General features: G+C 58.8%; 1 protein-coding gene across 2 annotated transcripts; it reads right to left on the reverse strand.

The window, feature by feature from the left end:
• Positions 1-5,835: 5,835 nt before the first annotated feature.
• LOC144929396 (HLA class II histocompatibility antigen, DR alpha chain-like) lies at positions 5,836-12,781 on the reverse strand. 2 transcript variants are annotated; one of them, XM_078848754.1, is made up of 5 exons: positions 12,642-12,781; positions 10,009-10,266; positions 7,329-7,610; positions 6,968-7,118; positions 5,836-6,680 (listed from the first exon to the last, which is right to left on the reverse strand). In XM_078848754.1, exons 1-5 carry the CDS (start codon positions 12,721-12,723, stop codon positions 6,677-6,679), a joined length of 777 nt encoding a protein of 258 aa, XP_078704880.1. In that variant the 5' UTR covers positions 12,724-12,781; the 3' UTR covers positions 5,836-6,676. The 2 variants fall into 2 exon arrangements, with proteins under 2 accessions (XP_078704880.1, XP_078704881.1); XM_078848755.1 differs by lacking the exon at positions 5,836-6,680 and having other exon boundaries at positions 6,964-7,118.
• Between the last annotated feature and the right edge of the window lie 365 nt (positions 12,782-13,146).

Genomic DNA, 13,146 nt, shown 5'->3' on the forward strand with positions numbered 1-13,146 from the left:
CATGGTGGGGGGACCTTGGTGGGGCCAGGCTGAGCAGAGAGCAGGCCGGGTCCTAGGGCAGTGCCAGGCGGTTGTAGGGCCTGGCTATGGAGGGCCGGGTCCCCAACCGGGGTCACTCGGGACTGACTCATGGAGCGACCTCGAGTCACAGCTGGTCTGGGGGGGCCAGCCTGGACTATAGCCGGGTGGACGTACAGCCCATCAGGACAAGCTCCGGGCGAGGCCGGACGCAGAGATCCCGGCTGAAATCCCCGGGGCCGAGTTACGCAGGAGGCCAGGCTGGCTGAGCAGAACCTGGGGGACGTTTCAGAGACCCAGGACTGCACCCCCTAGAGCCCTGGCTCGGGCGATTCCGGGGATCCCCTGGCCCCAGGCCTGTAACCCCCCAACACAGAGACCATCAACATTCACAGTTCACACCCCTTAAAACGCCCCTCCCCGGGCTGCTACCGCAACCAGCGCCGGGCACCTGCCTGGACACCTCTGAGCCCAGCTCCTCGGCAATGAGGGTGATAGATTGAAAGAGAGTGGAAATATTCACACTTCTCTACTGATTCTAGGCAAATGCCTCCATGCACTCAAGAACAGTCAACAGCCAAAGCTGCCGCTGCACGTACCATTTCGGGACACTCGCTTCCTTCAAGGCTTTTTCAGGGGAAGAGGAAAGCTTTATAGGATGGTAAACATCAGCCAGTGTGCTGCTGCGTGCGACGAACGCTCAATGTGCTCAAGCTCTCAGCAGTTGCCCCAAAAATTTGTGTTCAAGACTCTTCTAACGCTCCCCAAGAGCGGCCAGTTGTCCAGAAGTCTGCAAGAGACGCGTCTCTCCTAAATAACGCTGACAGGAAAATGCAGGCAGCAAGAAAAAGAGCCCCTGTACTTTGGGACAGGAGCCTGGAAGATGTGATAGAAGATGATGAGCATTTAACTGTGGATAACAATGACACACATGAAGAGCATGATCTGGCAAAAGAGATGGCAAATGAGGAGGAGGAGGAAAAGAAAGTAATTCTTGGAAAAGAAGAGTATCTGAGGCTACTAACTCTAATAGAAGACCTGGAAAGCAAGCTGATCAATGAAAGCAAAGATAAATTAATCTTGGAATTAAAAATTCATGAAGAAGGCACACAAGAATTTACTCCGTATTTTGCTCAACGGGAAACAGTTTTCAAGCAATGCCTTTCTCAGGATCCAGAGTTGCTGGAAGAAGATTCTGAACAACGCTTGGAAATCTACGAGGATTTGGTAAATGAATGTGCCAAAAACCTGGATGAAGAACAGGAGATGAAGAATTCCCACTGTAATGAAAGAGCTGGAATGCTGGAAGGAGGCGAGAATGGAGATCCCGAAAAGTGTACTGCTCTTGAGGGTATTATTGATTCTCTGCAAGACGATGTCACTGATATTAAGAAGCAGGCAGAAGGAGGTTGCAGGTATATTGGATCCCGAGAAGACCCACAGGAAGCGACTGCTTGGCTTGAAGAAAAACTGGGGAAAGTTACCGTTGAACTAACTAAAACCAAAGAAGAGCTGACATGGAGAACTGACGAGCTTGAAATGCAGGTGATTAAATAAAGTGAATCTGCCCGACAACTTGAAGAAGCTACTGAGAAAATGACGACAGTGAATAACCGGATTCAAGAGCTAATGCAGATGGTGGAGCAAAAAGAGGATGTTATCAGTAGGCTACAGGACTTAATATCCCATTGAGAAGCTAGAGTAAAAGACTATGACAACCCTGGAACTGCTATTGAAAGACAAACGGCAAAGGAGACCAGCAATGGGACAATAGAAGGACTCAGTCGGGTGGAAATGTGAAGCACGTGTTCCTCTGAGGAGAAGAAAGCCAGCAATGTGAAATGCTACATGGAAGTCACTGGTTATTTTCCTTGTCTTGGGTGTTGCCTCTAAATTCTTAAAATAAAATAAATAAACTAACTGCTTTTAGAAAAAACAAACCATCTCCCCCGTGGGTGGAGACACTGATCACTGTCACTGCAGGAGGGAACAATAGAGTGGGATGCCCAGAAGAAGGAATGACTTGAGGACAATGTCCTGAAGGGTCCCTTACCCTTGCAGAGCTTTCCTAGCTCCGACACTCACATTTCCGCGTCGGGTGGGTTCGCCCACAGAAATAAAAGTCTGCACCTCTTCCACGTGCCTTTGGACCAACGGCAAAAACCAGCTACAATTCAAGGGACTTTTAAAACTGCCTCTGAAACTGAGTTAACAAAATAAATGAACAACCGGAAAAGACACTTGGCAAGTGAACAGGGATGCATGGACGTCTTTGCAAAGCAGGTGTGCGGTTTCTTACGGGAAAAGCCACCAGCTGTCTGGAAGGGAAGAGCAGCTAGAATTCCTCGCCCCGGGGAAATGAAATCCCCAAACAGAGAATGGCTGTGGCTGTGATGATGCTGACGACTGGGGCTTGCTCACCTGTGGCTCCCCCTCCCTGCGCTGTGCAGGCACCAGGCAGATCTGAGTCTGCAAGCAGGCGCCCTGCCTCAGGGGCAGCTCCCACTGGGCATGGGGGCCAATGGGCTGGGGGGGGAGGGGGAAGGCAAAGGGGGAGTGTGACGAAGTGGGGGAGTTTCCTGTTTTTCCTTGTTTCCTGTGGGGGATTTTCTTGGTTTTGTCAATGGGTTGCATGCAGAGGGGGTGGGACTCAGTTTCCCTCGGTGCTACGGGTTTAAGGAGGTGATGGGAGAGGGAGTTTGTTGTTACAGAGGACCAGGGAGGGAACTTGGGACCCCAACCACTGGCGTGGAGAATGGAGACCCCAGCGACTGGTGATCGTTGACTGGTGACCCGGAGGCCCAGCTCAGGAGGCCCAGCCGGGTCTGGCCAGCGGGACGACAATGGGCTGCGAAGAGAGGAGAGGGGGCCCAGGTGACTCTGTTTACCTGGAGAGGAGACAATGGACGGGGGGGGAGGGGCTTGGGGCCGGTGAGATCAGATGCCCAGCTGGGAAGCAGGGGGGCTCGGAGCTGAAGAAAGGGAGCAGGCAGGTCCCCCCTGGATGCAGGGGAGACTGGGATGTGCTGGGCTGAGGGAGGCCAGGCCTGAGGCCCTGAGAGTGTCCTGTGCTGGGTTCAGACAGTCAATAAACCCTCCTGTTTTACGCTGGCGGAGAGTCGCTCCGGTCTAGAGAACAGTGGGGCATCATCCCCTTCGGGGGGTGGAGGCCCCGGGGGTCCAGAGCGAGGGGACTCCCTGAGGGGGCCCACGGCAGAGACAGGGGTGCTGAGGCTCAGAGCGGTGCAGCTCCAGAAGATGGAGGGGCTTAACCCCGAGAGAGAGTGGACCCCCGGGAGAAGGGCTGTCTCACTGAATGGGGCACCCCCCACGGACCGCACGGGGCCAAGAATGGGCACGATCTGTGAGTCCGTGACAGTGAGATGGTAGGGAGCAGGGGGGAGGGGAGCTGTCTCTGGAGGCACAAAGGGGGGGGGCTCTCTGGAGAGGAGTGACGGGGGCACAGGGGTCGGTGGGGGTTTCTCGGGGGGGGCGGAGGGTTGTGTGGGTCTCTGTGGGGCGGGGCGGAGTGATGGATGGAGCTAGCTGCAGCCCAGATCTGCTCTGTGGTGGGGGGAGTTGCTATAGCCCCCCCCAGGAAGCCCCCTCTGTAGTCGGTATTTAATGCCAACCCCAGGGTGCCCATCGCTGCTCCCCCGGCCTCCATCTGTCTGTCCCAACCCCCACCCCGTCTGTGTCTGTCTGACAGTGACCGACACCTGCTGCTCCGCGGGCTGAGGGGCTGCCTGCGGCTCCCCCCACACCGTGCCCGACTCCAGGGGCGGGGCCCGGCAGCTCTGGCCCCGCCCCCCGCAGCTCCCACTGGCCGCGGTTCCCGGCCTTGGTTCCCCATGGGCTGGAAGCCGGGTCAGCGCCGTGGGCGTGGAGCCGCCCCGTGGGAAAATGTCACTGGTCCACAGAGCTCAAGGTGTTTCCCACGGACACATGGCCGCCCCGTGAGGGTGGGGGCAGGGAGTGGGGAGGGCGGGGGGGTGGTGGGGAAGGGGGCAGGCAGCAGGGTAAGTAACCAAGCCAGGCAGGGGGACGACGCGCTGAGCGAGGGATGGTGGGGGACAGCCAAGGGGGAGGGATAGGCGGGTAGTGGGGAGGGGAGAGACGGAGGGAGCAAAAGGCAAATGGAATTAAAGCAGCTGGAGATCAATGCAGGAGAAGCAGCAGAGCAAAGAACCACAGAAGCAGAGATGCCGGACAAGAGGCTGCGCACCAGAACGCCCTGGAACTGAGACCGATAGAGGCTGATAAGGAAATCGAGGCCCAGAAGCTCGCCATGGAGCAGAAGGAAAGAGAGAGGAAGCATGAACTGGACTTGATAGAGGGGCGGAACCAGCGCCCCACAGAGACACCACGGGGTCCCACCGCTCCAAAAAGCCACCAATGGGAGCGGTTGTGTCCTGCATACAGCGAGACAGGGGACATTGCTGAATATTTCATCACCTTGAGAGGCTGTATGTGCTCCATGAGATTCCTGAAGACCAAAAGATGCCCATGTTGGTTGCAAAGTTGTCTGGGAAAGCTCTGGACAGATTCAGTAAGATGCCTATTGGTGATGCTGCAGATTATGGTAAATTCAAGGAAATGGTTTTAAAACACTTTCACACTTGAAGCAGATTGAGTAAAATTCAGAAGCCTAAAGAGAGGGGCTGGAATGAGTAATGTGGCCTGTGGAAGCAGATGAGAGATGTGATGGGCAAGGGGGAAAAGGTGTTAGAAGCGCTGCAGAAATGGCTGATCATGTTGCTCAGGAGCATTTCCTGAGTGTGTGTAATGACGATGTAAAACAGCGTTTATGGGATAAAAAGGTGAAAACTGTCGATGAACTGGCTACTCTAGCTGACCAGTTTGAGCAATCCCAAGCATCTATTAGAAATAAATCACAGGCGGAGGGGGTTAAGTTTGGTAAACTTGTTTTTGTTTTCTCTAAACCCAGGGTGTGAAAATCATAACCGGGGGCAGAAGGCTGTGCATATTCCTCTCCACACTGAGGGAGGGGGTGAATTTCATGAGCTTATGCTGTACCCATCTCTGTGCAGTGCAAGACGGTATAATTTGGGGTTTATCCTCTAGAGGGGGGTGTGCACTTGAGTACCGGGCAGTTCCTTAGCTGAGCCTTCCCATGCAGAGCTGATCTCAGCATCTGTGTGAAGCTGCAGCTGGGGGTGTCCCTACCTGTGTGTGTGCTGGTAACGTGCAGGCTGAAGCCGGGGGGGCTTGGCAGGCTGCAGAGCAGTACGGTGTAAAGGGAGCCCTCGCTGGTGAGTCAGGTGGGCTCAGTGGTGCCCTACTTCCAAGTGGCACCATGGGGCGGGGGGGAACCATCACAGGGGTCTCCCAGCAGGTGCCAGTGAAGGGGTGCAAGGAAGCACTGGGTTGGGGGCTCAGTGCCGTGTTTGGGGTGGGGGGGATCTGCCTTTCGCGTCACAGTGACCCCAGCCTGGGGGACGTCACCGCAGCACCCAGACAGGCCAGCATCTCTCTGCAGCCGCTCGCCCTGCGGGGTTCAGTCCCGGGGGACCCTGGCCCATGAGTCCTGCCCTTCTGCAGGGCTCCCGGCCATGGGACGATCTCAAAGCTCTTCAGGGACCATCCCTCAGCCCCAGAGCCCCCACCACCACGGCAGGAGGAGACTGGCCATATATCACACAAGGGGAAACAGGCATAGGGTGCATCACAACTCGCAGCAAGTCCGTGTCAGCAACGGGAATCGACCCCCCGAATCCTGACTCCCAGTTCTCCCCCACTAGCCCCCACTCCCCGCCCACAGCCGGGACAGAACCCAGGAGTCCTGGCCCCTTCCTTAGCCCTTCTACTGAACGCCCTTAACTCCCGCTATAACCCGGGGCCCCTGGACCAACTGCGGCTGGGCTGGGCTAACACAGGCTGCCGCGGACATGGCCCAGACTGACCAGATTTAAAATCATGATAAAAAACGTCCCCAAAACCCATTTTATGGCTGTTCGCAAAGCTGCAGGGCGAGATCGGGGGCGGCCAGGCTGTGGACACACACGGGGCGGGGACTATACAGGGACTGAGCCCTTCCCACACCGACCCCGCGCTGGGCCCTTGGACCCGGGGGAGCCGCACACGGGTGCCATGGGGCCTTTAGCCGGGCACTGGGGCTGCCCCACCCCCAGCCATGGGCCTGATCCCATCCCACAGGGACCCCATTGACCGGGAATGGCCGAATCTGGCCCAAAGCCTTCTGGGTAATGGCTGGAGGGGCTTTACCTGGGCTGACTGACAGCAGCCTCTGGCCAACAGGGGCCGGGCTCGGGGCCCAATCCAGCTCCCACTGGAGTCAAGAGAAACCTTCCCCACGATGGCAATGGGGTTTGGATCAGCCCCGTGGGCCCTGCTGCCCCTGACGAGGGGCGATCCCCATTCCCAGCCCCATGGGGCAGCAGCCCTCTCCCTGGATAGGTGCCCCCTCCCAAGCCCAGCAGCGGGGTGGGTGAGGGAAGTCCGAGGGGCCGGCTCCCCGGTGAGTCTCTAGCGGGTTGGCTTGTCCCGGTTACGGGGTCGGGGTACAGCAGCTGGCACCAACGGGCACAGAGCAGGGACGCTGGGGACAGCGGGGGGCAGTACGAGTGGGTCTCACGAAGGCACCTGGGGGATTCAGGGGCCCGGCTCCTCCCCGCGTTTATCTGAAAGGCAAAGAGGGTCAGTTACCAGGAGCTCTGGGCCCCAACACGAAGCTGGCAGGGATCGGGGCCACTTCCCAGCACTGCCTGGGAGTTTCCCTGTGACACAGGGGGTGCTGGCTGGGAGGAGCACAGCGGGTGCGGGGAGTCTCCCCAGTGGGTGCTGGATGGGCTATGGGGCTGTGGCTGGCTGGGGGACACACAACAGGTGGGGGTCTCCCCGGGGAGTGCTGTGTGGGCCCAGGGGCTGCGGGTGCAGCGGGTGCCCTCCCCGGGCTGCGGCTACTCACAAGGGGCCCCGCGGGTTGCGGGCGGCGTTCATCTTCATGCCCTTGATGATGAGGATGGTGCCCACGATGATGCCGATGATGCCCACAGCCAGGCCCAGGGCGCACATCAGGGTCTCGGTGGTCTCGGGGACGGGGGTGGGCACCTGGACTTCTGGAGAGAGGAGGAGAGGGACAGGGCACGGAGTGAGGGGGGCTGTTCCCAACCTTCCCTCCCAGAGCTGGGATAGAACCAGGTGTCCTGGCTCCCAGCCCCCCTGCTCTGACCCACTAGCCCCCACTCCCCTCCCAGAGCCAGGACAGAACCCAGGCATCCTGGCTCCCAGCCCTGGGCCCACGGGGTTCCCGGGCATCCCAGCCTTACCCCAGTGCTTCGTGAAGGGCTCGGGCAGCCCCCAGTGCTCCACCCGGCAGTCGTAGAAGTCGCCCTGGCTGGGGAGGAAGGGCAGGTAGGAGAACTTGCGGAAGGAGTTGTCCTGGCGGGGGTAGAAGTCGGTCTCGTAGACGCCCCCCTTCACCTCCTGCCCGTTCTTCAGCCACGTCATGCTGAGCACGGGTGGGGAGAACTTGTCCACGAAGCAGATCAGGAAGTTGGGCTTGCCCAGCTCCACGGGGTCTTCGGGGAACACAGTCACCTCAGGGGGCACTGGGGAGACAGGGGTGAGTGGGTCCCATTGCCTGCCCCTGAGCCAGCCAGTCCCAGCCCTGGGACCAGATTGGAGCCAGCACCCCTGTCATAAATATCAAGGGAAGGGTAAACCCCTTTTAAAATCCCTCCTGGCCAGAGGAAAAATCCTCTCACCTGTAAAGGGTTAAGAAGCTAAAGGTAACCTCGCTGGCACCTGACCAAAATGACCAATGAGGAGACAAGATACTTTCAAAAGCTGGGAGGAGGGAGAGAAACAAAGGGTCTCTGTCTGTCTGTCTGCTGCTTGTGCCAGGGACAGAACAGGAATGGAGTCTTAGAACTTTTAGTAAGTAATCTAGCTAGGTATCAGAGTAGCAGCCGTGTTAGTCTGTATTCGCAAAAAGAAAAGGAGGACTTGTGGCACCTTAGAGACTAACCAATTTATTTGAGCATGAGCTTTCGTGAGCTACAGCTCACTTCATCGGATGCACCCGATGCATCTGAGGAAGTGAGCTGTAGCTCATGAAAGCTCATGCTCAAATAAATTGGTTAGTCTCTAAGGTGCCACAAGTACTCCTTTTCTTCTAGCTAGGTATGTGTTAGATTATGATTTCTTTAAATGGCTGAGAAAAGAACTGTGCTGAATAGAATGACTATCCCTGTCTGTGTGTCTTTTTTGTAACTTAAGGTTTTGCCTAGAGGGATTCTCTATGTTTTGAATCTAATTACCCTGTAAGGTATCTACCATCCTGATTTTACAGAGGTGATTCCTTTACTTTTATTAAAAGTCTTCTTGTAAGAAAACTGAATGTTTTTTCATTGTTTTAAGATCCAAGGGTTTGGGTCTGTGGACACCTATGCAAATTGGTGAGGATTTTTACCAAACCTTCCCCAGGAAGTGGGGTGCAAGGGTTGGGAGGATTTTGGGGGGAAAGACGTGTCCAAACTACGTTTCCCAGTAAACCCAGTTAAAGTTTGGTGGTGGCAGTGGAAATTCCAAGGGCAAAGGGTAAAATTAATTTGTACCTTGGACAAGTTTTAACCTAAGCTGGTAAAAATAAGCTTAGGAGGTTTTCATGCAGGTCCCCACATCTGTACCCTAGAGTTCAGAGTGGGGGAGGAACCTTGACAACCCCCTAGAGGGGAAAGGCCCCGTGCCCCATTCCCTGCCCCCCTGAGCCAGCCAGTCCCTGGTGCTCACGCTCCAGCTCAGGGGTCTCTCCCCAGGACTGTGGGGGCGTCACCGGGGCCGTCCCAGCTCCCTGCCCTGACGGCTCATGGGGCGCCAGGGGCCGGCGAGAGAATCCCTCAGGGGCAGGGCCTGGGGCTGGGCACGGGCAAGGAACAGCCCTTGGCAAAGAGATGCCCTGGGCCACCAGCCTGGAGGGTGTGAACTGCCCGGGACCCCTGCCCTGCACAGCCCTGGCCCGGCTGACTGGCTCCCTGGAGCCCTCCAGGGGCTGTGGGGGGAGCTGGGAGGAGACTCTCAATCTCTGGTGGGGTCTGGTATCAGGCCCGGGTGGGTGTGCAAGGAGGGGAAGGTAGGGGAGAGATGGGAGGGGTCTCTGCTCAGGAAGGTGGGGAGAAGGATCCGGGGAAGCGGGTGTGACGAAGTGGGACTGTTCTTAATGTTTCCTCTGAATAGTGTGGGGGTGCCTCAGTTTCCCCTAGGCAGTTCTTAAGTATCTAGGGGGTTGGAGTAAGGGTGTATGATCATTGCAGAGCCCTAGAGGGCATGTGTGTGCAGGAGTCTGGACACAGAGAATGGCGGACACCCTGTTTCCTGGCAACTGATGGCCTGGGCCCTTCTCCCCCTGCAAGGTGAGAGCTGAAGGGTTGGAGAACAAAGGAATCAGGTGACCACCTGGCCCGGGAAAGGAACAAAGCCCAGAGGAGGAGGGGCTGGAGGGGGTTTTCAGTTTGGGGCTGACTGGGACATGGAGTGAAGTGCAGACATGGTTCTCTGGCTCACTGCCCCCCAAAATGGACCCAGCTGAGGGGTCCCGTTCTCTGCACCTGCAAGCTCTGTTTTAGACCATGTTCCTGTCGTCTAATAAACCTTCTGTTTTACTGGCTGGCTGAGAGTCACGTCTGACTGCGGAGTTGGGGTGCAGGACCCTCTGGCTTCCCCAGGACCTCGCCTGAGCGGACTCGCTGGGGGGAAGCGCACGGAGGGGCAGAGGATGCTGAATGCTCCGAGGTCAGACCCAGGAAGGTGGAAGCTGGGTGAGCTGTGTGTCCTGCAGACAGGCTGCTCACAGAAAGGCGACTGCCCCAGAGTCCTGACTGGCTTCATGGGGAGCAGTTCCAGAGCATCGCCCAGGGACTCCGTGACAGCGGGGAAGGGGCCAGGCCCCTGGCAGGGAAGGTGGTGGGAGGGCTCAGGCCCCTGGTGGGGAAGGTGCCCCCCCGTTACCGTTCTGGGCCCGCGTGCGGTTCGACCTCTGGATCATGATCTCCATGTTCTTCTTCAGCACGGCGATGTTGCCCAGGGCGCCCTGCGCCTCGAAGCTGGTGAACTTGCCGAAGTCGGGCAGGCGCCAGACGGTCTCCTTCCTCTCCAGGTCCACGTGGAAGATCTCGTCCTGGTCGAACTCGAACATGAACTCCCCGGCCTCGCGCTGGGCCGGGTCCGTGCGCTGGTAGAAGGCCACCTGGGAGAGCATGTTCTCCGCTGCGGGGAGACGGGCGTCAGCACCGGCCACCTGGGGGGCTGATCCCCCGCCCGGGGGAGGGGGTCTCAGCACTTCCCCCAACAGCGCAGCCCCCCAGCTCCCGGGCTGTGACATTCGCACAAACGCTCCCCGGTGTCGGGGAGGGGGGCAGGTGCGTGGAGCACGGCGCCCCCCAGCATCGCTGGGGGCAATGGGGCCAGCACTGACTGCGAGGGGAGAGCGCCCCTGCCCCAGTCCCCCCAGCACAAGCCCCCTAGGGTTGCCCCGGTGCAAGGACTGAGAGAGCAGAGACCCCCTGTGATGAAGTGGGACTGTTCTTAATGTTTCCTCGGAATAGTGTGGGGGTGCCTCAGTTTCCCCTAGGCAGTTCTTAAGTAGCTAGGGGGTGGGTGTCACGGAGTGTGGGGGAGTCCAGGCCCTGCACCCCTCTTCCTGGGATCCACTGAGACTCTCAGCCAGCCAGTAAAACAGAAGGTTTATTGGACAACAGGAACACAGTCCAAAACAGAGCTTGTGGGTACAACCAGGACCCCTCAGTCGAGTCCTTCTGGGGGAGCAGGGAGCTTAGACCACAGCCCTGGGGTTCCCTGTGTTCCTCCACCCAGCCCCAAACTGAAAACTAAACCCCCGCAGCAGGTTCCCTGCTGCACTCCCCGTCCACATTCCTGGGCAGAGGTGTTACCTCCCCCCCCCCCCCCCCCTCAGGTGACAGGCTCTCAGGTCTCCCCTCCCCAGGGCACATTCCCAGGTCAACACTCCCCCCTCCCTGCTGCCTCACATCCTCACAGTGGGATAAGGGGGTATGATCACTGCAGAGCCCTAGAGGGCAGGTGTGTGCAGGGGTCTGGACACAGAGAATGGCCGACACCCTGTTTCCTGGCCACTGATGGTGTCTCTGTGTTAGACCATGTTCCTGTCGTCTAATAAACCTTCTGTTTTACTGGCTGGCTGAGAGTCACGTCTCACTGCGGAGTTGGGGGGCAGGACCCTCTGGCTTCCCCAGGACCCCGCCTGGGCGGACTGGCTGTGGGAAGCGCACGGAGGGGCAGAGGAGGCTGAATGCTCCGAGGTCAGACCCAGGAAGGTGGAAGCCGGGGGAGCTGTGTGTCCTGAAGACAGGCTGCTCCCAGAGAGGAGACTTCCCCAGAGTCCTGCCCGGCTTCATGGGGAGCAGTTCCAGAGCATCGCCCAGGGACTCCGTGACACCCCCCTACTGACCCCAGCTCAGTTCCCTAGTTTCCATTCACATCTCCCAGCCAAGCAGTGACCAGACCAAACGCGGCTCAGCTGGCAAGTGGGGACGGGACCCAGCCCAAACCGGCTCCTGGGGGCGTTGGGGGCTGGGGCTGCGGTTGCAGGACATTTCATTCTCTTGGCTGTCCATGGGGCTTGTTCTGTGTCCCGCCATAGCCATGACCTGGTTCTCGGGGCGATTTCAATCCCTGGTCCCCGACACTCACCCCCCCCCGGGGCTGGTCACCAGGAGCCTGGGAACTCCCCAGCCAGAGACATTAAAGCTGGCTCAGGGCTGAGGCTGGGATTCCCCAGGGCCCAAGGGACTTCAGCACCCACATCCCAGGGCAGGGGTTCTCAAACTGGGGGTCGGGACTCCTCAGGGTGTCACGAGCTTATTACATGGGGGGTCACAAACTATCAACCTCCACCCCAAACTCCACTTTGCCTCTAGCATTTATAATGATGTTAAATATCTAAACAAGCGTTTTTAATCTATAAGGGGGGTCGCACTCAGAAGCTTGCCGTGTGAAAGGGGCCACCCATACAAAAGTTTGAGAGCCACTGTCCTAGGGATCCCAGCTCGCCCGGCAGGATCTCACCCAGCCATCGCAAAGCAGGGAACCCGCCACCACTAGCCAAGGAGAGACAGTGCCCCACAGAGCCCCCGTGGGTCTGAGTCCTGGGGACAGGCCAGGCCAGTCCAGACAATGGGGACAGGCCAGGGAGCAGGGCCAGGGGCTCCCTGCTCTGCACAGATGCTCTCACTGCTCAGCAGGGTCTGGCCCTGGAGTGACCCTCTGGGGAACGTTCCCCCATCTCCCCTGTGTGGAATGGGGGGCTGCACCCCTAGGGCAGGGCTGTGTCATACCCAAACCACAGCAACTTCCCCCCGATCCCTCTGCTGCCCCCGTGCCGGCTTCCCCTCCCCCCTCCCTGACACAGGGGTGAGACCCACCACCCTCCACCCCATCCAGATCAGCCCCCCCCCTCCCTCCTATGGGACAAGACCCTCCTCCCTGCAGCTCCCGCCATGCCCCTCAGCCCCCCATTGTCCCCTCCCTGGAGGTGGGAGTCGGGCACTATGGGGGTCAAGCTGCCCCCCCAGGCCCAGGCGTCACAGCCCCCGCCCCGCCCGTACCTGTCACCGCCCCGGCGCCCGGCAGGGCCAGCAGGGTGAGCAGGGCCAGCTGGGCCATGGGGACGCCCCGTCCTGCGCCCATCTCCTCTCCCCGGACACTGGGCTGGGCGTGGGGCCGGCAGTGCTAGGGGGCCGGAGGGCACGTGTCACACTCTGGGGGGAGGCAGGGCTGGGGGGCAGTGCCCGGCATTGGCCAGGGGAGCCCGCCCCAGGGTCCCGCACCCAATGGCAGAAATCCCTGCGCGAACCAGGCTGTTACCGGGCAGAGCAGCAGGGCTGAGCCTCGCCGAGAGGACACAGAGAAATTCAGTGTTCCTGGCTCTCAGGATTGTGTCACGAGTCTCAGGATAATTCTTGTGTTTTCCTAAAGCCCCAGCTCCTGGAGTCATGTGGGTCTGGGACGATTCCAGCCTCGATCTTAGAGACAAAGTGAGTGTCCAGCCCTTGGGGCTGTGGGGAGAGCTTCAAACTGTGACCCCCGGGCACCCGAGGGGCTCAAAGAGCA

The sequence above is a fragment of the Lepidochelys kempii genome, chromosome 14 (assembly GCF_965140285.1).
Source record: "Lepidochelys kempii isolate rLepKem1 chromosome 14, rLepKem1.hap1, whole genome shotgun sequence".
NCBI classification, from domain to species: Eukaryota; Metazoa; Chordata; order Testudines; family Cheloniidae; genus Lepidochelys; species Lepidochelys kempii.

Bases quoted from the DNA above. Each gene is read 5' to 3' on its own strand.
- LOC144929396 (XM_078848754.1), bottom strand. From the start codon at position 12,723: ATGGGCGCAGGACGGGGCGTCCCCATGGCCCAGCTGGCCCTGCTCACC. The intron at 7,611-10,008 runs GTAACGGGGGGG...CTGTCTCCCCAG, and splicing joins CCGCACGCGGGCCCAGAACG to TGCCCCCTGAGGTGACTGTG. The intron at 7,119-7,328 runs GTAAGGCTGGGA...TCCTCTCTCCAG, and splicing joins GCCCTTCACGAAGCACTGGG to AAGTCCAGGTGCCCACCCCC.